This window comes from Hemibagrus wyckioides, linkage group LG14 (assembly GCF_019097595.1).
Source record: "Hemibagrus wyckioides isolate EC202008001 linkage group LG14, SWU_Hwy_1.0, whole genome shotgun sequence".
NCBI lineage: Eukaryota > Metazoa > Chordata > Actinopteri > Siluriformes > Bagridae > Hemibagrus > Hemibagrus wyckioides.
In genome coordinates this window covers 2,556,384-2,583,960 of record NC_080723.1, presented here as the reverse complement: position 1 = coordinate 2,583,960, position 27,577 = coordinate 2,556,384, and the positions used below count along the sequence as shown (strand labels likewise).

At 39.8% G+C, this 27,577-nt stretch overlaps 3 protein-coding genes and 1 long non-coding RNA gene across 4 annotated transcripts; 2 read left to right on the top strand and 2 right to left on the bottom strand.

Moving 5' to 3' along the window:
• The first annotated feature begins 2,137 nt into the window (after positions 1-2,137).
• LOC131364335 (uncharacterized) lies at positions 2,138-4,782 on the top strand. Its single transcript, XR_009206457.1, has 2 exons — positions 2,138-2,695; positions 2,817-4,782. It is a non-coding gene; the product is annotated as an uncharacterized LOC131364335 (long non-coding RNA).
• Positions 4,783-6,245: 1,463 nt separating this feature from the next.
• LOC131364515 (uncharacterized) lies at positions 6,246-10,954 on the top strand. Its single transcript, XM_058407692.1, has one exon. The coding sequence runs from the start codon at positions 9,449-9,451 to the stop codon at positions 10,187-10,189; it is 741 nt and encodes a 246-aa protein (XP_058263675.1). The 5' UTR covers positions 6,246-9,448; the 3' UTR covers positions 10,190-10,954.
• An 839-nt stretch (positions 10,955-11,793) lies between these two features.
• Positions 11,794-19,008, bottom strand: ubl7a (ubiquitin-like 7a (bone marrow stromal cell-derived)). Its single transcript, XM_058408902.1, has 10 exons — positions 18,599-19,008; positions 18,399-18,518; positions 17,261-17,343; positions 17,098-17,182; positions 16,797-16,854; positions 16,538-16,671; positions 15,356-15,405; positions 14,771-14,947; positions 14,353-14,463; positions 11,794-13,837 (listed from the first exon to the last, which is right to left on the bottom strand). Exons 1-10 carry the CDS (start codon positions 18,780-18,782, stop codon positions 13,700-13,702), a joined length of 1,140 nt encoding a protein of 379 aa, XP_058264885.1. The 5' UTR covers positions 18,783-19,008; the 3' UTR covers positions 11,794-13,699.
• Positions 19,009-20,289: 1,281 nt separating this feature from the next.
• Positions 20,290-26,470, bottom strand: acot19 (acyl-CoA thioesterase 19). Its single transcript, XM_058407588.1, has 10 exons — positions 26,147-26,470; positions 25,955-26,054; positions 23,817-24,007; positions 23,559-23,728; positions 23,309-23,428; positions 22,479-22,561; positions 22,014-22,107; positions 21,859-21,939; positions 21,529-21,670; positions 20,290-21,234 (listed from the first exon to the last, which is right to left on the bottom strand). Exons 1-10 carry the CDS (start codon positions 26,340-26,342, stop codon positions 21,095-21,097), a joined length of 1,317 nt encoding a protein of 438 aa, XP_058263571.1. The 5' UTR covers positions 26,343-26,470; the 3' UTR covers positions 20,290-21,094.
• Positions 26,471-27,577: the final 1,107 nt, after the last annotated feature.

Here is a 27,577-nt window from a genome sequence, read left to right as displayed (position 1 = left end):
AAAATCATTTTCTGGAAGGGTGCCAATGATTCTGCAGGGCATTGTGTTAATATTGGTGTTTGTGATTATATGATTTGTGGGAATGAATTAAACCTGGTTTCCAAAATTATTTATGAATTCTGAATGTGTATTGTTATGGGGTGTGTTCACTTCTTGTCACATGGATTAAAAATATATACATTTTTGTACAGTGGCATTTAAAATGACTTGTGGCCTCTAATGGGCCCAGCTCAATTAATACACGACTAAATCACCATTTTCTTGCTTTTCTATACCAGTTGTAGCATTGTTATCATTAAAGTATCAGCCAGTTTTGGGTGATTTCGTATTGTTTATATATATTTTTTAATATATTACTTATATGCTTTTATATGTTTTTATATTTTATTTTATTTTTTTTATTTACCTTATTACCAATGTTTGTGGATACTGCTGGATGTTGCAAATTTCCCATTGGAATTAATAAAGTATCTATCTATCTATCTATCTATCTATCTATCTATCTATCTATCTGTCTATCTGTCTGTCTGTCTGTATCTATCTATCTATCTATCTATCTATCTATCTATCTATCTATCTATCTATCTATCTATCTATCAATAAGGGGGAACTAAAAATAGATAGATAGAATAATTATTTTCAAAATGGATGGAACAATGCCTCTATTACAGTAAAGCAGATGTGTTTTTTTTTAAATGCAGTGATGTTTTTGTGTATTTTAGCATCAGTGTATAGTCCATCTCCTTAAGGTCAACTCTAGTGGTTGATCAAAACTTAATAAAAATTTAGGAAATAATTTATGTTTTATTTTGCTTAGAGAAGTGGTAGATCTCAACAGCAATGGGCTTGAGTCAGAAACATGCTTTGAATGTTGATGTCAGAGAGCCATGAACGCTCACACATCCACATTCACACAGTCAATAGGAAACCTACACCAAACGCCGTAAATGAAAATGTACATGAACAAAATAGAAAACTCCACAACGACTCGTAACAAGAGCTCGGTAATAAAGTTGAAGCTGTGAGGCAGAAATAAAATCATAAAATTTCACAAAGCTGTTTGTCCACTGCAACACAGTGATCAGGCATAACATTGTGAGCAGTGAGAGGTGAAGTGAATAAGACTGATGATCTCCTCATCATGGCACATGTTAGTGGGTGGGATATATTAGGCAGCAAGTGAACATTTTGTCCTCAAAGTTGATGTATTAGAAACAGGAAAAATGGACAAGCGTAAGGATTTGAGGGGCCAAATTATGATGACCACTGGATCAGAGCATCTCCAAAAGCAGCTTTTGTGGGGTGTTCCCGGTCTGCAGTGGTCAGTATCTATCAAAAGTGTCATTTAAATCCCATGGAGGCCTCACCTCGCAACTTAAGCCTAGTTCACACTACAGGATTTTAAGCCCGATTTGCAAATTAACGAGCTCGCCGACAGAGCGGTCTGTGATCGTGGGAAAATCAGCGGGTGATCAGCGCTCGGCAATCTTTGTGTGAACAACTCAACGGCGCATCAAAGAGGCTCGCTGACACCTCGCACACAAAATCCAGATATCTGGCATGTTAAATATCTGGGACGGTCCGCCGACTCCACATCACGTGGTGTCAGTTGCAGCTACGACCTCCAGCCAATGAGAGAGCAAGTCAACAGAGTTGAGGTCACCGGAAGAAAAGCAGCAGCAGCAACATGGTTTCAAAAAATAGTGTGGACACAACATTTGTTTTAATAAATTAACATTTATTTAGAGCGAGACTCCTGCCGACGTCCATTTTCAAAACAAACCTCTACCGAAAGTCTCGCGTCATTTCCGGATCCACCTTACGCGTGTGTTTTCGTGACAAAACGTGGTTTGGGGACGGAGTTGAGGCGTTGAGTGACGAGTTGTTGTCAGATGGTGTGGTGTGCGACCCCCTCTTGTGGATCATTTACGACGCGTAGTGTGAACACCACAAGGACAAAAAGACATACAGTGAAGTCATGTAGTCTGAACAGCAAAGCGATCTGCCGACAGTTAAAGTCTTGTAGTGTGACCAGGCCTTTAGGGGTGTTTTGGCAGCAAAAGGGGGACCAACACAATATTATATTATATATATATATATATATATATACATGATTAGAATATGTAGTCATGTCTGTTTATTCTTTAAGGTATTTTTGAATATTTTTTCATTCTCAAAATGAGGCTAAATACTTAACAATGTGTTTACAATAAGAATAATTACAATTTTGCTCGAGCAACAGTTCCTGATGTTGATGAATTTAATCCGAATTATATCTTTACAGACAGATGAAGGAGTCTGAACAGCCATATCTGGTATTGATGGGAAGTTCGGATCATTTTACTGAGTCGGATCTTTGAATCACGTTCAGCAAAATGAACTCATCGTTTTTTCGAGTCATTTCGTTCATTTCAGCAGTATATAATTACAATGTTATCTGTTAATAGCCAATTACCTACTGAACCGATAGGATGTTGCGCATGCGCAGTCAATACAAAATGAACGAATCACTCTCTGAGACGACTCGTTGTTCCCGAGTGATATTAAGGATTCATTCAAAAAGAAAGAATCATTCATGAACGACACATCACTAATATCTGGCAACCCAGGAGAAGGCAGCGCCCAGGGGTGTATCTAGGATTTGAAAACATCAGGGGCTGAGCCCAAAACATCCGGGGCTAATTGAGGAGAGGGGGTAAGCAAGAATAACACGTTTTGTAAGGGCATTTTTTTATGTAATATTGATTAATAATAAACACAAATTAACATAGACAGTATGCAACTTTAGAAAATTTAATTCAATCTTTTTTCTACAGGCCACTGGAGGAGACATCCAAGCTGCCCTAGAGCTCATATTTGCTGGTGGAGCTCCATGAAATGCTGCATACTCAAAGAACATGCTGTGTAATATGTGTGCAGTTATAGTTGTACAAATAATTCTTAAATATTTTAAATAGAGAAGGTGTTCACCCCTTTATCCTGATAGGCGAACATATGTATTTTATTTATTTTAATGTCACTGAGTTATTGGAGCCAATCATAGGCGTGTGTGCATTTCTAAAGGGACAGATAGCACTTTCCTCTCTGTGTGTGTGTGTATGTGTGTGTGTGAGTTACTGTATGCTGCCCTTTGAGGCAGCAGTTCAAAAAGTTTGGGCTCACATTGGCTGGCTTCACATGTCTCAGTTGGGGTGTGTGTTGGCCTTCACCCTCCCTGATTCAGAAAAGCACAAAAAACAAAAGAATTTTCTGAAAACAAAAAATAATAATCATTTTAAAAATTACTGGTAAAATTACAATCAATATTTTTGGTAGGCACATCTTTCTTTTCTTTATGAAAATGCTTCTTTATTTTATTTTTAGAGAGATATAGAGATCCCGGTCTGTTCTTTTATACTCTTGTCCATTCTTGTGCATGTGGACTTCAAATGAAACCACAGGTTTTCTGTTGGGTTAAAATCTGGAGACTGAGACGGTCATTATAAAACATCTTTGGTTTGGATTAGAAGCATGTGTGTTGAAAGCTGTATCAGTGAACCTCCTGGCAGAGGCAGCCAAGTTTTGGGCTGAAATATTCCTGGTACTTCATTCATCATCATGCTATCAGTCTTCACAAGAGCCCCTGGACCACCATTTTTGTGAGATGATGTGAATTAGTGCTTATTTCTTGCAGTGATTCAGTTATTTGTCCTGAAAGTGATGTTTAATGGTTGATTTTGAGTGACAACTTGACTGTGGGAATCAATTCTAAAACTGTGATGCAACAGGGAACAGGTTCCAGGGAACTTTCTTCTTTTTTTTCCACATATATGCACTATATTGGCAAAGGTTTTGGAACACCCCTCCAAATCATTGAATTCATGGCTTGGCCCCTTAGTTCCAGTGAAAGGAATTCTTAATGCTTCAGCATACCAAGACATTCTGAACAATTTCATGCTCCCAACTTTGTGGGAACTAACCCTAACATCAGTGCCTGACCTCACAAATGCACTTCTAGAGGAATGGTCAAAAATTCCCATAAACACACTCCTAAACCTTGTGGAAAGCCTTCCCAGAAGAGCTGAAGCTGTTATAGCTGCAAAGGGTGGGCCAACTCCATATTACATTCATGTGCATGTAAAGGCAGACGTGAATTCCCAAAACCTTTGGCAATATAGTGTACTTGTAAAGATATATAATAAGAATAATATATTATAACAAGCATGTATTTATTTAAATTATTCCTGATGGTTGTCAATAATTTTGTACAAGTAATCAGCACAATGCAAAAATCACATGAATACTAATCAAGAGCTTCGACACTGGTGGCTCAGTGGTAGGTTTCTCACCTATCATGTGGAAGGCCCGGGTTCAATTCACAGCCAGTGCCCGACCCCAGCCACTGGATGTAGCGCCGGTCCCAAGCCCGGATAAAATGGGAGGGTTGCGTCAGGAAGGGCATCCGGCATAAAAAACCTGTGCCAAGTTGTTGTGCGGACCAGTTGGTCTGCTGTGGCGACCCCATGACATGGTTGTGGATACCAGATGAGCTGGTTTGAGAATTTCCACAGAACATATATTGCTCACTCAGAATTTAATAGTTTTTTCCCCCACCACTCTGTGTAAACTCTACAGACTGCTTTGTGTGAAAATAAAATACTCAAAACCAGCCCATCTGGCACTAACGTCCATGAAGATCTTGACCTGTATCTGCATGATACAGCTGCTGCCACATAATTGGCTGATTATTTAACTGTATAAATGTACAGATGTGTACATTAAAAATAAATTGGATGATGAGTACATATTTTTGAGAGAAAATCATTTTCTGGAAGGGTGCCAATGATTCTGCAGGGCATTGTGTTAATATTGGTGTTTGTGATTATATGATTTGTGGGAATGAATTAAACCTGGTTTCCAAAATTATTTATGAATTCTGAATGTGTATTGTTATGGGGTGTGTTCACTTCTTGTCACATGGATTAAAAATATATACATTTTTGTACAGTGGCATTTAAAATGACTTGTGGCCTCTAATGGGCCCAGCTCAATTAATACACGACTAAATCACCATTTTCTTGCTTTTCTATACCAGTTGTAGCATTGTTATCATTAAAGTATCAGCCAGTTTTGGGTGATTTCGTATTGTTTATATATATTTTTTAATATATTACTTATATGCTTTTATATGTTTTTATATTTTATTTTATTTTTTTTATTTACCTTATTACCAATGTTTGTGGATACTGCTGGATGTTGCAAATTTCCCATTGGAATTAATAAAGTATCTATCTATCTATCTATCTATCTATCTATCTATCTATCTATCTATCTATCTATCTATCTATCTGTCTGTCTGTCTGTATCTATCTATCTATCTATCTATCTATCTATCTATCTATCTATCTATCTATCTATCTATCAATAAGGGGGAACTAAAAATAGATAGATAGAATAATTATTTTCAAAATGGATGGAACAATGCCTCTATTACAGTAAAGCAGATGTGTTTTTTTTTAAATGCAGTGATGTTTTTGTGTATTTTAGCATCAGTGTATAGTCCATCTCCTTAAGGTCAACTCTAGTGGTTGATCAAAACTTAATAAAAATTTAGGAAATAATTTATGTTTTATTTTGCTTAGAGAAGTGGTAGATCTCAACAGCAATGGGCTTGAGTCAGAAACATGCTTTGAATGTTGATGTCAGAGAGCCATGAACGCTCACACATCCACATTCACACAGTCAATAGGAAACCTACACCAAACGCCGTAAATGAAAATGTACATGAACAAAATAGAAAACTCCACAACGACTCGTAACAAGAGCTCGGTAATAAAGTTGAAGCTGTGAGGCAGAAATAAAATCATAAAATTTCACCAAGCTGTTTGTCCACTGCAACACAGTGATCAGGCATAACATTGTGAGCAGTGAGAGGTGAAGTGAATAAGACTGATGATCTCCTCATCATGGCACATGTTAGTGGGTGGGATATATTAGGCAGCAAGTGAACATTTTGTCCTCAAAGTTGATGTATTAGAAACAGGAAAAATGGACAAGCGTAAGGATTTGAGGGGCCAAATTATGATGACCACTGGATCAGAGCATCTCCAAAAGCAGCTTTTGTGGGGTGTTCCCGGTCTGCAGTGGTCAGTATCTATCAAAAGTGTCATTTAAATCCCATGGAGGCCTCACCTCGCAATTTAAGCCTAGTTCACACTACAGGATTTTAAGCCCGATTTGCAAATTAACGAGCTCGCCGACAGAGCGGTCTGTGATCGTGGGAAAATCAGCGGGTGATCAGCGCTCGGCAATCTTTGTGTGAACAACTCAACGGCGCATCAAAGAGGCTCGCTGACACCTCGCACACAAAATCCAGATATCTGGCATGTTAAATATCTGGGACGGTCCGCCGACTCCACATCACGTGGTGTCAGTTGCAGCTACGACCTCCAGCCAATGAGAGAGCAAGTCAACAGAGTTGAGGTCACCGGAAGAAAAGCAGCAGCAGCAACATGGTTTCAAAAAATAGTGTGGACACAACATTTGTTTTAATAAATTAACATTTATTTAGAGCGAGACTCCTGCCGACGTCCATTTTCAAAACAAACCTCTACCGAAAGTCTCGCGTCATTTCCGGATCCACCTTACGCGTGTGTTTTCGTGACAAAACGTGGTTTGGGGACGGAGTTGAGGCGTTGAGTGACGGGTTGTTGTCAGATGGTGTGGTGTGCGACCCCCTCTTGTGGATCATTTACGACGCGTAGTGTGAACACCACAAGGACAAAAAGACATACAGTGAAGTCATGTAGTCTGAACAGCAAAGCGATCTGCCGACAGTTAAAGTCTTGTAGTGTGACCAGGCCTTTAGGGGTGTTTTGGCAGCAAAAGGGGGACCAACACAATATTATATTATATATATATATATATACATGATTAGAATATGTAGTCATGTCTGTTTATTCTTTAAGGTATTTTTGAATATTTTTTCATTCTCAAAATGAGGCTAAATACTTAACAATGTGTTTACAATAAGAATAATTACAATTTTGCTCGAGCAACAGTTCCTGATGTTGATGAATTTAATCCGAATTATATCTTTACAGACAGATGAAGGAGTCTGAACAGCCATATCTGGTATTGATGGGAAGTTCGGATCATTTTACTGAGTCGGATCTTTGAATCACGTTCAGCAAAATGAACTCATCGTTTTTTCGAGTCATTTCGTTCATTTCAGCAGTATATAATTACAATGTTATCTGTTAATAGCCAATTACCTACTGAACCGATAGGATGTTGCGCATGCGCAGTCAATACAAAATGAACGAATCACTCTCTGAGACGACTCGTTGTTCCCGAGTGATATTAAGGATTCATTCAAAAAGAAAGAATCATTCATGAACGACACATCACTAATATCTGGCAACCCAGGAGAAGGCAGCGCCCAGGGGTGTATCTAGGATTTGAAAACATCAGGGGCTGAGCCCAAAACATCCGGGGCTAATTGAGGAGAGGGGGTAAGCAAGAATAACACGTTTTGTAAGGGCATTTTTTATGTAATATTGATTAATAATAAACACAAATTAACATAGACAGTATGCAACTTTAGAAAATTTAATTCAATCTTTTTTCTGACTCCTCCCATCATTTCAGAGTCTTGCTACTAAAAAAGGAGTTCATTAAATTCATTACATTTTCTCTCACACAGGTATGCCATGCAATATTATCTCTTACTGCTTATGTGTGAAGCTGTGCCGTGCAGATCCTTTATTATTACTATTATTTTGCAATAATCTATATTATACATGCACCTATTATTTCATTCCTGATTTATGCTGCCACTACTGTATGAATTATTCTTTGTTTATTTTTTTTCTTACAGCTTTTCTTCTCTTATTGTTCTCTCATCTCTCATTCTCTCAGCTATCTTACTGCTTGTATCTTGTCTACTTCATGCTCTTGATGACTTTTCTATACTATTTTTTTGAGGGTGGAATCATCAGAGAGTATCTCCGAGCCTTGAGCAAAACGGTCAATTATCATACTAGTATTTCTAGTGCTGAGAATTCCTTTATCAATAGACAGAACAGCCGAATGATGGAGTCTGTTCTGGTCCATTGTTCACCTAAGTCATGTCTGTATTTTAACTTAAATACTGCATTAGTTGAATAATAGAAAGTCATGAGGTTCAGACTGTAACAGACTGTGCTTTAAGAGTTTATATTTTATTTAGATCTATCTTTAGGATGATTTAATTTAAGGCTTTTGTAGGTCTTGGGTATGGAATAATATTCTAAAGGGTCCTATATGTCAGGGGGTTTTCAGAATCAGAGACAGTGGGCCTCCTTTTTGACACAACATACATTTGTTAGCCGACTTTAATCAACTGTGTTAACATTAAATATTAGAAGTTAGACTTTTATCTGAATAATAAGATTGTTGTGTTTTCTGACATTTTTATTGCTGTCCCGTTTAAGGTCTGTAAGGTATTTAAGTCACGTGGTGTGAAAGCGGCGCCGCGCAGGCCGACAGGTGTAGGACATTAAAGTATCGCGAGAACAGTTCTAGAGCATATTCGAGGGCACACTCTCGCGGTATTTTGGCGAGAGCGTGTGTGTGTGTGTGTGTGTGTGTGTGTGTGTGTGTGTGTGTGTGTGTGTGTGTGTGTGTGGGCGTGCGGAGATGTCAGTCAAAATCGTGTACAGTAAACGGCAACAGTGCTCTAATAAAGCGATCAACATTTCATTAATTCCTCTACACTCCGGTGGAAAATTCGGGATGAAACATTCGGGGCTGGATTAAAAACATCCGGGTCTCGAGTCCCGAATGAATATCCCTAGTGACGCCCCTGATACTGACCACTGCAGACCGGGAACACCCCACAAAAGCTGCAGTTTTGGAGATGCTCTGATCCAGTGGTCATAACAGTTTGGCCTTTAATTTGAAACTCACTCAAATCCTTACGCTTGTCCATTTTTCCTGCTTCTAACACATCAACTTTGAGGACAAAATGTTCACTTGCTGCCTAATATATCCCACCCACTAACAGGGGCCATGATGAGGAGATCATCAGTCTTATTCACTTCACCTCTCACTGCTCACAATGTTATGCCTGATCACTGTGTTGCAGTGGACAAACAGCTTGGTGGAATTTTATGATTTTATTTCTGCCTCACAGCTTCAACTTTATTACCGAGCTCTTGTTACGAGTCGTTGTGGAGTTTTCTATTTTGCTCATGTTCATTTTCATTTACGGCGTTTGGTGTAGGTTTCCTATTGACTGTGTGAATGTGGATGTGTGAGCGTTCATGGCTCTCTGACATCAACATTCAAAGCATATTTCTGACTCAAGCCCATTGCTGTTGAGATCTACCACTTCTCTAAGCAAAATAAAACAGTTACAGAAGATGAATAAATTATTTCCTAAATTTTTATTAAGTTTTGATCAACCGCTAGAGTTGACCTTAAGGAGATGGACTATACACTGATGCTAAAATACACAAAAACATCACCGCAGTTAAAAAAACACGTGCTTTATTGTAATAGTGGCATTTTTCCATCCGATTTTGAAAATAGTAAGATTGAGGAGATCCTCGAAGTATTCCTTCCACCTTCCGACAATATCCCCAGTCAAGGTCAGCAACTTTCCACCAGTACCATACACAGTGCTGGCAGAGAGCCGCTTACCTCTTCTGAGGCGCCGGACGGTCTGCCAGAATTTCCCCGAGGCCGACCGATAGTCCTTCTCCATGGCCACCCCGAACTCCTCCCAGACCCGAGTTTTTGTTTCCACAACCACCCGGGCTGCAGCTCGCTTGGCCTGCCAGTACTCATCAGCTGCCTCCAGAGTCCCACGAGTCAACCAGGCTCGATAGGACTCTTTCATCAGCTTGACAGCATCCCTTACTTCCAGTGTCCACCACTGGGTTCGGGGATTGCCGCCACGACAGGCACCAGAGACCTTACGGCCACAGCTCCTGGTAGCTGCATCAACAACAGAGGAGGAGAACATGGTCCACTCAGACTCAATGTCCCCAACCTCCCTCGGAATCTTGTCGAAACTCTCCCGGAGGTGGGAGTTGAAGACCTCCCTAACAGAGGGTTCAGCCAGACGTTCCCAACAGACCCCCACAATACGTTTGGGTCTGCCAAGTCTGTCCGACATCCTCCTCTGCAAGCGGATCCAACTCACCACCCGGTGGTGATCAGTTGACAGCTCAGCCCCTCTCTTCACCCTAGTGTCCAAGACATATGGCCGAAGGTCAGATGACACGACCACAAAGTTGATCATCGACCTCCAGCCTAAGGTGTCCTGGTACCACGTGTACTGCTGGGCACCCTTATGCTTGAACATGGTGTTCGTTATGGACAGACTGTGACTAGCACAGAGGTCCAATAACAGAACACCACTCGAGTTCAGATCAGGGTGGCCGTTCCTCCCAATCACGCCCCTCCAGGTAACACTGTCGTTACCCACATGGGCGTTTAAGTCCCCAGTATAACTATGGAGTCCCCAGTCGGGGCACCTTCCAGCACCCCTCGTAGGGTCTCGAAGAAGGTTGGGTACTCCACACTGCTGTTCGGCCCATAAGCCGAAACAGCAGTGAGGCCCCTATCCCCCACCTGAAGGCGCAGGGAAACCACCCTCTCGTTTACTGGGGAAAACTCCAACACATGGCGGCTGAGCTCGGGGGCTATAAGCAAGCCCACCCCAGCCCGCCGCCTCTCACCATGAGGTACTCCAGAGTAGTAGAGGGTCCAGCCTCTCTCAAGGAGTTGGGTTCCAGAGCCCAGGCTGTGCGTGGAGGCGAGCTATGCCCGGCCAAGTCCCATAGGCGAAGACTCGGCCACCAGGCGCTCGCCTGCGTGCCCCAGCCCCAGGCCTGGCTCCAGGTTGGGGCCCCGGTAACGCCAATAATAATATTTATTATTTTTAGTCCCCCCTTATAGATAGATATAGACAGACAGACAGACAGACAGACAGACAGACAGACAGACAGATAGATAGATAGATAGATAGATAGATAGATACTTTATTAATCCCAATGGGAAATTTGCAACTTCCAGCAGTATCCACAAACATTGGTAATAAGGTAAATAACAAAAATAAAATATAAAAACATATAAAAGCATATAAATAATATATTAAAAAAATATAAAAACTGTACAAAATCACCCAAAACTGGCTGATACTTTAATGATAACAATGCTACAATTGGTATAGAAAAGCAAGAAAATGGTGATTTAGTCGTGTATTAATTGAGCTGGGCCCATTAGAGGCCACATGAATGGCTCTTCTTGGTAAGAAGGCTGTTTTTTTAAAGAAGGTTTCCAACTGTTATGGCAACAGTGGGCACAACACCAGTGGGTGGCTACAATATCCAGACCCTCATGGAGGTATTGTAATATTCAAAATTGTGTTTGTTTTGCAGAGTCTTAAGATCAATAGTAGGTTCATACGATCTTATCTTCTGTCATTAAGTCGAGATTTTAATTAATGATAGGAGTTTTTATAGCATCAATTAGAAGCTATCATGTGCCATATGCACTGTCAACTGGATATGTGTATTGATTGTGTGCGTGTGTGTTCTCAAGTCGTTTTAAATGCCACTGTACAAAAATGTATATATTTTTAATCCATGTGACAAGAAGTGAACACACCCCATAACAATACACATTCAGAATTCATAAATAATTTTGGAAACCAGGTTTAATTCATTCCCACAAATCATATAATCACAAACACCAATATTAACACAATGCCCTGCAGAATCATTGGCACCCTTCCTGAAAATGATTGTCCTTCTCAAAAATATGTACTCATCATCCAATTTATTTTTAATGTACACATCTGTACATTTATACAGTTAAATAATCAGCCAATCATGTGGCAGTAGCTGTATCATGCAGATACAGGTCAAGATCTTCATGGACGTTAGTGCCAGATGGGCTGGTTTTGAGTATTTTATTTTCACACAAAGCAGTCTGTAGAGTTTACACAGAGTGGTGGGGGAAAAAACTATTAAATTCTGAGTGAGCAATATATGTTCTGTGGAAATTCTCAAACCAGCTCATCTGGTATCCACAACCATGTCATGGGGTCGCCACAGCAGACCAACTGGTCCGCACAACAACTTGGCACAGGTTTTTTATGCCGGATGCCCTTCCTGACGCAACCCTCCCATTTTATCCGGGCTTGGGACCGGCGCTACATCCAGTGGCTGGGGTCGGGCACTGGCTGTGAATTGAACCCGGGCCTTCCACATGACAGGTGAGAAACCTACCACTGAGCCACCAGTGCCGAAGCTCTTGATTAGTATTCATGTGATTTTTGCATTGTGCTGATTACTTGTACAAAATTATTGACAACCATCAGGAATAATTTAAATAAATACATGCTTGTTATATTATTCTTATTATATATCTTTACAAGTACACTATATTGCCAAAGGTTTTGGGAATTCACGTCTGCCTTTACATGCACATGAATGTAATATGGAGTTGGCCCACCCTTTGCAGCTATAACAGCTTCAGCTCTTCTGGGAAGGCTTTCCACAAGGTTTAGGAGTGTGTTTATGGGAATGTTTGACCATTCCTCTAGAAGTGCATTTGTGAGGTCAGGCACTGATGTTAGGGTTAGTTCCCACAAAGTTGGGAGCATGAAATTGTTCAGAATGTCTTGGTATGCTGAAGCATTAAGAATTCCTTTCACTGGAACTAAGGGGCCAAGCCATGAATTCAATGATTTGGAGGGGTGTTCCAAAACCTTTGCCAATATAGTGCATATATGTGGAAAAAAAAGAAGAAAGTTCCCTGGAACCTGTTCCCTGTTGCATCACAGTTTTAGAATTGATTCCCACAGTCAAGTTGTCACTCAAAATCAACCATTAAACATCACTTTCAGGACAAATAACTGAATCACTGCAAGAAATAAGCACTAATTCACATCATCTCACAAAAATGGTGGTCCAGGGGCTCTTGTGAAGACTGATAGCATGATGATGAATGAAGTACCAGGAATATTTCAGCCCAAAACTTGGCTGCCTCTGCCAGGAGGTTCACTGATACAGCTTTCAACACACATGCTTCTAATCCAAACCAAAGATGTTTTATAATGACCGTCTCAGTCTCCAGATTTTAACCCAACAGAAAACCTGTGGTTTCATTTGAAGTCCACATGCACAAGAATGGACAAGAGTATAAAAGAACAGACCGGGATCTCTATATCTCTCTAAAAATAAAATAAAGAAGCATTTTCATAAAGAAAAGAAAGATGTGCCTACCAAAAATATTGATTGTAATTTTACCAGTAATTTTTAAAATGATTATTATTTTTTGTTTTCAGAAAATTCTTTTGTTTTTTGTGCTTTTCTGAATCAGGGAGGGTGAAGGCCAACACACACCCCAACTGAGACATGTGAAGCCAGCCAATGTGAGCCCAAACTTTTTGAACTGCTGCCTCAAAGGGCAGCATACAGTAACTCACACACACACACACACACACACACATACACACAGAGAGGAAAGTGCTATCTGTCCCTTTAGAAATGCACACACGCCTATGATTGGCTCCAATAACTCAGTGACATTAAAATAAATAAAATACATATGTTCGCCTATCAGGATAAAGGGGTGAACACCTCTATTTAAAATATTTAAGAATTATTTGTACAACTATAACTGCACACATATTACACAGCATGTTCTTTGAGTATGCAGCATTTCATGGAGCTCCACCAGCAAATATGAGCTCTAGGGCAGCTTGGATGTCTCCTCCAGTGGCCTGTAGTGCTCGCAGAATCAGCTCCTCATCCTGGATTCCCATATCGCGCAGTTGCTGGAGCTGAGATTGCCACTGACTCTAAAACAAATACACATTCACATCATGTCAGATTCAAAATCCATTCCAGTTCTTCCTATTAGCCCTCGAACACTTATGTACTGCTTATAAATAATAGTTAACCCTGAGAATGAGGCGTTGAGAGATGGCCTCCACTAGATCCCTGAAGGTGTGCTGTGGTACCTGGCACCAAGATGTTAGCAGCAGATCCTTTAAGTCCTGTAAGTTGTGAGGTGGGGCCTCCATGGAGGACTAAAAGGATACTTACAGGACTTTAGATAGACAATGACCACTGCAGACCGGGAACACCCCACAAGAGTTTGTAATATATCCCACCCACTAACAGGTGCCATGATGAGGAGATCATCAGTGTTATTCACTTCACCGGTCACTGCTCACAATGTTATGCCTGATCGGTGTATAGCTGCATTTTAAATGTTTTTACAAAGCGGTATCTCAGAAATAATAATAATAAATAGATAATTACACGTCTTTTGAATATTATTATAAAAATGATACCATTTGCGTGTACTCACCTGTAAAGACGATATGTTAGACACCTGTAAGGCTTGCTGCAGGGCCTGGTTAAAAAGGTCATTTGTAATGGGAGTTCCTGCGGGGATCGGGGAAACCCCTGAAGAAGCTCCCTAGTCAAGATGTTGAAATACAAATGGGCAAAATAACCACACAAGAACATAATATGATTTTAATCACCATGTGAATTAATTTGGTGGTGTTTGTGTATGAAAAATAAGAGTTACATATTTCCTAAAGTTTATTTAAGGGGAATTACAAATCCCCATTATAGTGTAGACTATCAGGTGTATTTTACTTCAGTATTCAACAGTGTACAGTTAACATTATTTCCTGCACATATGCAATCTTTCATGGAATTAACTGCAATTAATCTTTACATTCACTTTAAAATCATTTCAACTGAACAAAATAACGTACCTGGTTTCCTATGGTAGGTGTAACAGCGCTGCTTTCCGGAGTGCTGGCTAAAGCTAGAGCTGTAGCGAGTTCACTCTGTGTGATTGGCCTGGGACCTACTGCTCCACTGTAACCTAATGTAGCAGGCCTCAGGCCCGAAGAACCGGCAGAACTTGAGGATGGCCCACTGCGATTCCCCTTTAACGGATCATAACTGTTAACTGAGTGAAAACGAACAATGCATATGCTGTATGACAAATACACTGATCAGACATAACATTATGACCACCTGTCTAATATTGTGTTGGTCCCCCTTTTGCTGCCAAAACAGCCCTGACCCCTTTGAGGCATGGACTCCACTAGATCCATGAAGGTGTGCTGTGGCATCTGGCACCAAGATGTCCATGTAGGCCCCACCACACAACTTACCACTTACAGAATACTTACAAGACTTCTAACATCACCTTTGAGGACAAAATGTTCACTTGCTGCCCACCCACTAACAGGTGCCATGATGAGGAGTGTTATTCACTTCACCTGTCACTGTTCACAATGGTATGCCTGATCGATGTATGTATAAAATAAACAGCTTGTATTATGGCTTACAGACTGGAATTCTTCCTCATCATCTGACATGCCTTCGAAGAGAAACCCACCTGCAGACGAAATGAGAATTTATGTAGCAGGTGCTTTAATAATACCAGCTCGATCCAGATTATAATCAGAGCTGTGATTTTGAGAACTTTCGAGGTGATGAAATCTATTATGATATTGATAGCAGACAGAAATGCGCTGTAATGAAATATGAGTAACAGTTACATGTTAAAAATACAAAGCTGAAGTATCATATTCAGTACATCATACATTTTTAAAAGCCAGCAATAAGAAAGTTATTTTTAAGTATTTAGCACCAGTGTGTCTCCAAGTATAGCAGACCCCTACACATCCCACACGAGATCTACGTCCCCAGGATGTATTCTAAACAAGTTACTTTTAATGCCTTAAATATACACTTATATTGCCAAAAGTTTTGGGACACCCCCTCCAAATCATTGAGTTCAGGTGTTGTTTTTCAGGGGTTGGGCTCGTGAAAGGACCTCTTAATACTTCAGCTTCATACCAAGACATTTTGGACAATTTCATGTTCCCAACTTAATGGGAACAGTTTTGGGATGACCCCTTCCTGTTCCAACATGACTGCACACCAGTGACCAAAGCAAGGTCCATAAAGACATGGATGAGTGAGTTTGGTGTGGAGGAACTTGACTGGCCAGCACAGAGCCCTGACCTCAACCCCACAAAACACTTTTGGGATGAATTAGAGCAGAGACTGTGAGCCAGACCTTCTCATCCAACATCAGTGCCTGACCTCACAAATGCGCTTCTAGAGGAACGGTCAAAAATTCCCATAAACACACTCCTAAACCTTGTGGAAAGCCTTCCCAGAAGAGTTGAAGCTGTTATAGCTGCAAAGGGCGGGACAACTCCATATTACATTCATGTGCATGTAAAGGCAGTTGTCCCAGTTTTGGCCTGTCTCACAGTCTCTGCGCTAATTCATCCTAAAGGTGTTCTAACGGGTTGAGGTCAGGACTCTGTGCAGGCCAGTCAAGTTCCTCCACATCAAACTCACTCATCCCTGTCTTTATGGACCTTGCTTTGTGCACTGGTGGTGGAGGTGGTATGCTGAAGCATTAAGAGTTCCTTTCACCGAGCCCAACCCCTGAATGATTTGGAGGGGTGTCCCAAAACTTTTGGCAATATACCCTTCTTCTTTGTTTTTTTTACCTGGCATCTCGCTGTAGGAGCTGGAGGATGCATTTCTAGAGGAGCTGGCACTCTGTTGAGAGGGAACACTGCCAGCTACTGAATGCAGCACCAGAATAATGGCATTAACCAGTGCTGGGTGAGAGATTATCAACCTAGTGGAGGCAAAAAAGATGGGGAAATCAACCTACTTTAAATTTACTGCTTATCATTTTAAGAACTGTGTAATTCAGCTGGACGTTTTGTTGGGGTTTTTTAAGTATCCCCTTGTTTTACTCACATGTCAAGCATGTTTGGATCTGTGAACTGCACAAAGAGGTCCTTGTCTTGAAGCACACCTGAAAGATAATACTTCACATGAAAATGCAGGTACATCTATGAGCCAATAATTTGACTGTAATTGTCTGCCGTGTAAACTGTCTTGCATTGCGTCAACATCATGCAAATTGTATTCCAGCCTCAAGAAAATTTCTTTGTACACTTTTACAGCTAAAAATACAACAAATGCAAGTTCTCAAAGTTGTACATAAAGAGGTATGCTTTTGGGGTTTACTGCCTAATAGCTCACCTATAGAGCTTACCTAGGGCGACTGCATCGCTACTCAAGCCAGGTGTGGCCACAATGATTTGATCCAAAGACTCCTTGTTGTTCAGCATCTTAAAAACCTAAATAAAAGACAGTCTTTATGAAAAACATCAATTCCTCCACACTGAATGAATGAATGGTACAAAGGCTGATCATACGGAGTCTCTGTAGGCTGTGCTGGTGTGAAGAGCTGCCTGAAGGACACGGAATTCTCTTGCGGCTGTCACCCTATCCACTGGCTCTGAAATAGTACAAGAAAGACATAGAATTAAAAACAGTACAGGAAAAAAAAATCTATACAAAGTGGACTTGAACAACGATGAAAACAAACCTAAACCCCAAAAACATACACAACCTAAAGAATACACACAAAACAGCTCCTACTGTCTGGATGGAGTGCTCCAAGATTACTAGAAGATCAGTTGACATGCAGAACAATTAATCCATTTATCTTCAGTAGCCACTTTTGCTCTTTACTGGTGTGGATACAGAGCTAATACCTGAAACTCTGACTAAGGAAATGCCCTGAGTGTGTATGGCATTACACTCAAGGTGTATGAACACTGCTCCTAGGGGAAAGCAACTGATGACGGATGAAAGACTATTTAAGCCCTAATTACTAGTTTCAGATTTCTTGTCATGTACATAAAGACTGCTTTAAGCATTACCCAGACGTAGTGCAAGAATGATATAAACAATGTGTGCGGACATAAAGTGGCATAATGGGAGATATTGCACATAATCATCCATCCATCCATTTTCTATACCCGCTTTATTTCTAATTAGGGTCACAGGGATCTGCTGGAGCCTATCCCAGCACACATTGGGCGAAAGGCAGGGGTACACCCTGGACAGGTCACCAGTCCATCACAGGGCCACACATATAGACAGACAACCACACACACTCACACTCACTCCTGTGGGCAATTTAGAATTACCAATCAACCTAATGTACATGTTTTTGGACTGTGGGAGGAAACCAGAGTAACCTGGAGTAAACCCACGCAGGCACGGGGAGAACATGCAAACTCCACACAGAAAGGTCCCTGCCTGTTCGAACCTGGAATTCAAACCCAGGAACTTCTTGCTGTGAGGCAACAGTGCTGACCACTAAGCCTCCGTGCTGCCCCTTGCACATAATCAATACTATGAGTTATTAACATAAATATGGATGGAAATGCTCATACAGTACATTCATAGACAGAGTGGTAGCTAAGTGTTTAAGACACTGGACTAATGTAGTGGATTGTGTTTGTGGTGGTGGTGCTATAAGTCAGGGTCAGGACAGAGGCCTACCTGGTTGGATCTCAGGTTCTGGCCATGACTTTCTCAGGATGTGTACTGTTGATCCTGATTGGATCCCATAAGAGTCTAAAGTGAGTTCATCCCTCAGCTTCCTGCCACAGTAAACCAACTCTGCAATGCACATTTAAAGCGGTTTAAGCATCTCACAGGACATGTGTTCAAATGTATTGCTTAAGTGAAGATGAACCCACCTATCAGTTCAGGATCTGGGATGGCGTCCGGTAGCTGCACTGAAACGAGCTGCTTAAGAGTGGCCACGCGATACTGACCAGGTGGGACATCACCTGGCTCTGCTTCTGGAAACTGAAGCACTGACTTCGGAAGAGAAGGCTGATCCATCAACTTCAGCGACAAACGCCAATCGGAAACGGCCATACTTCCGGTCAGATCAATGAGAAATATTTCAGCACCGACAAGAATTATAGCAAGAAACTATGCTATTATTATGTTCTTAATAAGGAGTGACAGCGGGTTTAAGACGAAAAAAAAAAAAAAACCACAGCGCTGAAGGAAATCGTTTTCTAATAAATTCTTATTAGATGAATCTAGTTACAGTAATGAAGTGAGCACACTAGCGAAATCATCCTTGTTTTCGTTTCTACGTGATGACGTAATGCCGCGAGACTCACGGCGCGCACGGGATTTGTAGTCCGAAAATCAGTCTAAACGCGCCATCTTGCTTGTAGTTTCCAGCTTGTCTATAAACGCATGGGGTCGCTGTTGTTTACAGGCAAATAAATGGGTCAAAGTCGATAGAAATAATGAATGATAGGAATACGAATGCATGATAAATCTATAAATAAATAAAATGAGATAGTCTGGGATAAATCACTTTGATTGTTAGTTATAAATATGTGCAATTAAATGTAACTGTTATTGTATACACTTTGCTTAATTGTTTAATTGCCATCATCATTAGCTGGACTCTACTATTACTATTACTATTCAGTACTCATCGTAGGAATATTTTCTAAAGCTGACCTTTGTTGTTTTTTTCTTGCTGTCATGCTGTTATCCATAATAACAGATGGTTGCTTGGTTGGCTGTGCTTTTCGGTGAGTCTCATTGCCACAGAGCATACAGAGCAGGGCGTACAGAGACGGGGGAAAAACTGCAGTCGGCTCAAGCCAAAGCAGCATTTCCAAGTTATCCTGATATGTCAGCTGTTAGTCACAAAAATCCAGGATTTTCCAGGATTAGATGAAATCAATACCAGTTCATTTAACAATTCAGGCTCTGAAACTAACCTGCAAAAATGGCAGATCTTGAAGTGTTAAGCCTGAAGCTTCCTGTAGGTTCAACACACATTGAGACCAGATTGGTCACTTACCAGTCACCTAATCCTGGCTCTAAAATGCTCTGCAGCATTGAAAGAAGATGCCATGGCAAATGGAGCCAACTTGTACACCAGCTGAGCCACTGCAATGCATCCTCCTTTTATACAAGAATACCTGTTGTCTTAATTAAGTGGTTTCTTAATTTTGCATTAGTGTTGGCTTGCTTTCATTATAAATCATGAATATATGTAATATTTCTTTATTTAAAAAACAATGTGAAATATCCGAGGTCATTGTGAGTGAAAATCCCAGGAGATCAGGATCGTTTGAGATCATTTATAAAATACTGATGCCATGATCAAAGTCACAGAGATCACGTTGTCTTCATTCTGATGTTTGATGCGAACATTATCTGAAGCTCTTGGCTTGTACCTGTATGGTTTTATGCATTGTTCTGCTGATTAGATAACTGCCTGAATGAGCATGTGTTCCTAATAAAGTGGACGGTGAGTGTATGATTCAATAGAATAGGCTTGTTTAAATATTCTACAGGAGTTCCTTTAATCAAATTTGTTTTCATACATCCAACATAATATGAATATGTAATTTCACAGCCCTGATTAAAACCCGGATCTTAATTGGATCACAATATTATTACATGAATTGATCACACTCACTCTACATAATACTGTCTAGTAATTAGAAACCTAAATTAAATTACACTGTATTGTAAAGTTTTGGGACACCCCTCCAACTCACTGAATTCAGATGTTGTTTTTCAGGGGTTGGGCTCGGCCGCTTAGTTCCAGTGAAAGGAACTCTTAATGCTTCAGCTTCATACCAAGACATTATGGACCATTTCATGCTCCCAACTTTGTGGGAACAGTTTGGGGATGACCACTTTCACAGCACACTTTGATTCTTTCATGCTTCTTTGTATCAAGAGTTTTAGTTGTAGTCAAGTCACATAATCAGAGCAGAAACCAGGTATTATTATCCCTTACATTTATTACTAATCCAATTTACTTCATTTAAGATATCATCCGTTGATTTAAATAATTAAGCAAATGAGGGCAAGGCTGCTTTCTTTCTGTTCAGTTCATTTTACTAGTACAACCTCCAAGGATGGGATATGCGAAGAAAGAATTTCACTGTACTGTAATGTATATGTGACAAATAAAGGCTATTTCTATTTCTAAACTCACTAAGGCAACTAAGGCATCCTTTACATGAGCATCAGCTACAGATTTACAATTTGCAAATCAAATCAGTCCTCTATCAGAACTTTGACTAATTCTGCATCATAAGTCATACGCAGGTTACATAAATTTTAAGCATAGATTTATAATCCAATGATTGTTCTTCAATAGCTGATATAAGGCACAACATGATAAGTAATCTGGAGAAGATTTAAATTTTCTGGAAATAAATGTGGCTCGAATCGCTTGGGTTTCTGTAGAGGTACTGCTCAAAAAAGGACAGAATTTTGTTCCAGGAATCTTCCTGAGCTTGACTGTGAGCCTTTGTATGTCCACCCCACAGGATCAACACTGCAGTGAAAACCAGGATACACCATTAAAACACAATCTGCAGTACACAGTGGCAGATACTTAGCATTTATGTGCAGCAATCAGTTCAGTGTTAATAAACCTGCCAAAGAGCCTCTTTTAATTAACACATTCTTTTAATTAACACAGATGACGAGGTCAAATTAAACTCTGTGAAACTCTTTTATCGATCACTTCTCTTATAAACGCCGGTCTAAATTGGGCAGCGAAATTACAAATTTCAATTCCGAAGCTCACTGTATTTCTTTAAACGTTATTTGTCAGTCGATATGTAACCTTTACTCGTTGTCTCTGCCAACATGAAGTTACTGGCTTGGCAATGTGGAGTGTAAGGAGGCTCTATAAGGTGTCCAGCTCCAGGGTAGGACAGAATGGTCAACAAGTGACTATTACCACCTCGCTCCATCATCCGCTTCATCTGGAAGGGGAAATGAGGCAAGCGTAAATGAAATGGAATGTGAACCATAAATCAGTGTGTTATAGGAGTGATCTGGAACCCCACAACTTATTTCTTCACTTTGAAGGACATGCAAGAAAAAATGCAAAATAATAAAATTGTGCAATGTTGTGGGACAAAATATTGATCAGGAAACTGCCTATACTCACATCATCTGCTGACTCTGATGCAGGGCAACTCTGATCATCTTCCCCAACAATCAATAAAATGGGACATTTGATACGACCCACCTGCTCAAAACAAAAAAAAGTGTTACTCAAACAATCTGCAAAAATGCAAAAAATATTCTTCCATGAACCTTTACGTCAAGTTTTTTCGAAGGGTCATCTGGTATTGGTAGCAGGGAATCTCTCCAAATCTGTCGCTTTTCCTTATCATAGTGCTTTTTCTGGATCATTCTGAAGAACATAAAACATTTGTTTTAACTGAAACGGTCTATAAGCAGGAAAAATACAAACAAGTAAAATAGCTACACTTTTTAAACAACTGTTATGTTGTATTGCAAGTATTTTATTTTATTTTATTTTATTTATTTATTAAGTGGCCTTCCCCAGTCTGTTGAATCAAATAGTTTGTCTCTTTGGAATTACCTTAAAATGACCTCTTAAAATAAATATACTAATTAACTTAACACAGGAAATGAACTGTGTGTAATTGTGAAAGCTGTGTTTATGTATAGCTTTAGTCTAGGTATATATAACCTTTTAGGCTCAACTGCAGGCACAGGCATATGTTTATGATTTAGGATTTCTGTCATTCTATTACTCACCTCTTGATCAGTCCTGGCATATCAACCATACCTCCACTGCCAGGTATAACATGGCTCAGACTAATACAGACTATACAGCTGGGCTGAAAAAGAGTAACTACTAGTGAGTAACACTAATACAATATCAGATAAATGGAAGGCACAAATATACACAGTACAGTAATACACAAATCTGGCATAACATTATGACCACCTGTCTAATATTGTGTTGGTTCCCCTTTTGCTGCCAAAACAGCCCTGATCCATCGAGGCATGGATCCCTGAAGGTGTGCTGTGGTATGTGGCACCAAGATGTTAGCAGCAGATCCTTTAAGTCCTATAAGTTGCAAAGTGGGACCCATGGGTATTGCTAGATGCACTTTATTTATGCCAAAAAGGGGAAATTTGTGGGAAAAACAGTCAAACACCACACTTGCCCCCAAGTTTGTGGTTAATCCTCTTCCCTTGAGGTTTTAAGGCTGCAGTTCTAACACTGTACTAATTTTGTGTGCAGTATTTAATGTCCAGTAATGCATTTTTTTTTTTCAAATAAGTTAAGTAAATTGTGATCTTGAATAAAAAATAACCGTGGTTAATTTGCGAAAATCAAGTCTGGAAGGGCGGAGACTAGTACGACTCGAAGGCTGGACATAGAGTCCTCGAATTCTAGGGTCATAATGTTATGCCTGATCGGTGTATATTCAAGCTTCACACAAAGTCTAAATAAGCACATTCAGTTGATTCTCTTCTAAAAAGCAAATGCATTTTAAAACAAGGCTACTGTCATAAAAAAATATTATTTTATATCATTATAATTATAATTAATATTAAATTATTTTGGCCTGGTCTACCTTTATCACTGAAGAATATGCCGCCATGTGCATGGACAAAAAAGCCCCGTATGACAAACCCAAAATGGCGACTCTTTCAGGACACACCTGTGGATGCTGCCTCAGCAAATTGATGGCTGCCTAAAAGATTACAAGAGACACCATGTTGTAACCGAGCATTCAAGTGTGTCTTGTTTTCAACAATTTGCTTAGATTTTGTTAGAAATTCACAACTACACTACCCATATGTTGTAATAAAAGTGTCCAGTACCTCAAAGTATTCAATCCCCACATTCCGTGGCTTTCCAACCTCATCCTTATGGTCACAATACTCTAAAGATAATGCGGCGTAGCCTCTGGATGCTAGAAGACCAGAGCGATATTCCACTAGACCCCCTCCTCCACCCCAGAGGTCCAGTACAGCTGGAAATGGACCAGGACCTAGAGAGAAGTAAATGCTTTACAGTGCACACTTACACTAATGTTCATCTCATCCATCTTACCTCCTATTAGGTTAGAAGGGTTATACCTGGTGGGATAAAAAGAGTCCCCTTTAACCCTTTCTCTGTAACATCCACTCTCTGGACTCCAGGGGCCAAGTACCACCGCTCTGCCACGACTGATGCCAGAGGAGTTTTCTCCTGGAAACTGTGTGTTAAGTGGTCTTTGTACACAGAAATGTGTACGTCAGTCTGTGCCTGGACATCCTTCTTCCTATACCTTTATATATAAATATAAATGATGAAAAGTAAACATGAATTGTTGGCTGATTATTATTTTTTGTTTGAAAAAAAAAAAACATGCTGTACAGAAGGAGCAGGCTTTTAGACCAGAAAACATCTGTCTTTTTTCTTACTGAAGATTGGTGTTTAAGTTTGTTCATATCTTATCGACTCTCAACAGCCTGAGATATGTGTAAGAAACTACAGACTTCCTCAACCCAGATTCCACTCCACAGTACACATCAGAATGAGCTCATTCCCAAAAAGGCTTACATATCATATAGAAATATGTTCAATTCAATTTTATCTGTTTAGAATTTTTACATTGGTTTAAAGCAGCCTAACAAAACATTTAGAACACTTAATCCAGTCCATTATTAGTATGAGAGCGGCAGCAGGACATTAAGGACCATCACTGAGGACATCCAGCTAGACAATAGTATCACCTGACTGCTTGGGTGATACTCAGTTCTTACGCTCAGTTTACATTTGAAGTTAAACTCATTTAAATTACAAACAGTAAACACTGTATAAAATGTTTGATCAGGATTTGTCCTGCGTTCCTTTTGACTCCGATGAACCCAAAGTGCTTCGTGTATTTTGTCACTACGTCTTCAACACAGTCAAGTGTGCTATCCTGTCCAAACAAGAGATATATTCATGACATACTTCAGCGCATAGCCAATCCATAATAACTTTTAAACAATTGTAAGCATTATCTGAAACTGTTGCTAATTATCCATCTCTCTTTTTTCAATGGACAGTGCAACCACATTAAAGTTTCTCCATTCTGCAAAAAAAAAATGGTTTTCAGGAAAAGCAAAAAAAGATTTTGAGGAACTGTCTTTACTACTCAGTATTGTCACTGTATTTTATGCCTCTCAAATATTGACAGGCACTCAAATCAACATTTCATCCAATTCTTGTGGATTCTGCAAATGAAAAACCTTGGCTGGACATACCTTTTGACAGATAAAGCAGTGCATTTCTGATGTTATTTTAGTTAGCAGTATGATGTGAGGACACAAACTGACTGCACAAACTGTGCATATTTAGTAGCATTTAAAGGACAGACTCCAAGTGTAGAAAGCTCGAGACAGGAATACACCCTGAACTGGATGCCTGTTCATCACATGGCACTATGCACCTATTCACGCTCCCATTTACATGCAATTTTATTATACTCAGTGACCTACACATGTGATTTTATCCCATGCATCCAAACAACCTAAAGGTAAAATGTGAAAGTTTAGGGATGACTTGGTAATTAAAAAACACAAAATCGATTACTATTAATATTATTATTATTATTATTATTATTAATATTATTATTATTATTATTATTATTATTATAACTTCTAGATTTTGTTAGACATTGTATATTCTGCTTTATCCAATTAACTTGTGAGAGTTTTGTTATTTTAAAGATTCCACAAATCCTGTATGAACTTGAAAATAATGGTGTTCAGACTCAGTCCTTAAAACATTCACGTGATTTTCTTTCTTAAATAAAAAGATAACCTCTAGATTTGTGGATTTCTAGATATTTCATCCCAATGACTTGTTGATGTGCCAGCATCACCTTTATAAACTAATGTGTTGAGTCCAAATGGACCTATGTTTGAGAAGAGATGTGCATTTGTTATTTTCTACTTTATAGGCCTTGAAAGCTGCACTGCATTTCATATTACCTGTCATTAAACTTAATAATCACTCAATAACCAGTAATAATAATAATAATAATAATAATAATAATAATACTAACAATCAGTCAAGGATATGCCTTCATTTTTTCCATATCAGTATGCCTAAAATAGGATGCTGTGAGCCAGAAGGAGCACTCAATGTCATATTAAAATTAAACTAGAAATCAGAAATGCTGCATTTAGACACACTGAAAAATCATTGAAGTCAATGTTATATTACTATACGGTTTATTTCTAACCTGAGGCCTGTCCTACTTCCAGGAATCGGCTTCATACTCCACAGCAAACCCACTGACTCAACTCCGTCATATGATCCACCAAGACTGGCATCTTTACATACTGAAACACAGCAAATGATGTATTAGATCTTACCTGCACACAAAAATGTAAAAACTGGACATTAAAGTTCATTATAAATGATTTACATGCACCTTTGACATTTCCTGTCTCATCACTAACATAGTGACCGAAACCTTCCCAAAAGTCACCGTCCTCTGAACGAAGCCGCGCGTGCAGCGTGACTCGGACACCGGGCAATAAACCCTGCACGCGCACGTCGAACCGTTCATCCACCATACAGCGAAGCGGACGAACCGAGAGCAAAGGGCGGAAAAATTGTTTGATCATGTCGTACACGAGTCTGTTTGTGAAGTTCTCGTGTAGCTGTCTTTACCCTTGTATGACCAGAAACTCACCATGCGATCACTAGAAATCGAGAAATCTATGTTCAGCCTTCGACTTCTACTAGTCTCCGCCCTTCCAGACTGATTTAGACTATTACTATGGAAGTCCAGAAACTGCGTGTTTTCTTTCCTTATGATGTGATACGTTATTTTCTCAAATTAGCCACAACTAATTAAGACACAACTTACTTTTCTTATTTGGAACAAAAAATGCATTACTGGACATTAAATACTGCACACAAAATTAGTACAGTGTTAGAACTGCAGCCTTAAAACCTCAAGGGAAGAGGATTGACCACGAACTTGGGGGCCAGTGTGGTGTTTGACTGTTTTTACCACAAATTTCCCCTTTTTGGCAAAAATAAAGTAAATAAATCTAGCAATACAGTGGTGCAACAGGTAGTGTCTGTATTCTTCTCAGTTTTCTGGTTTCCTCTTTTCTTTTTTTTACACCAGTCAGACATAACATTCTGAGCAGTGACCGGTGAAGTGAATAAGACTGATGATCTCATCATGGCACCTGTTAGTGGGTGGGATATATTATGCAGCAAGTGAACATTTTGTCCTCAAAGTTGATGTGTTAGAAGCAGGAAAAATGGACAACCGTAAGGATTGTGATGGTTAGACCACTGGATCAGAGCATCTCCAAAACTGCAGCTCTTGTGGGGTGTTCCCGGTCTGCAGTGGTCAGTATCTATCAAAAGTGGTCCAAGGAAGGAACAGTGGTGAACCGGCGACAGGTTCATGGGCGGTCAAGGCTCATTGATGCATGTGGGGAGAGAAGGCTGGTCCGTGTGATCCGATCCAACAGACGAGCTACTGTTGCTCAAACTGCTGAAGAAGTTAATGCTGGTTCTGATAGAAAGGGGTCAGAATACACAGTGCATGATGGGTCAGGGCTGTTTTGGCAGCAAAATGGGGACCAACACAATATTAGGCAGGTGGTCATAATGCTATGCCTGATCTGTGTATGTTATCTTCACTTCATGAAGATAAAAAAGAAATAATGCATGGCCTTTCTGTACTTCAATATTAATGATCCAAATCAAGTCTGGAAGAGCAAAGACTAGTAGAAATTTAGGCTGGACATTTATGTGTTTATGCCAATAGTTTTAAGTTAGCAGGGTGTATTTCCTCATACAGCTGCTGAGTACGGTGTTATAACTACATCATTTGTGA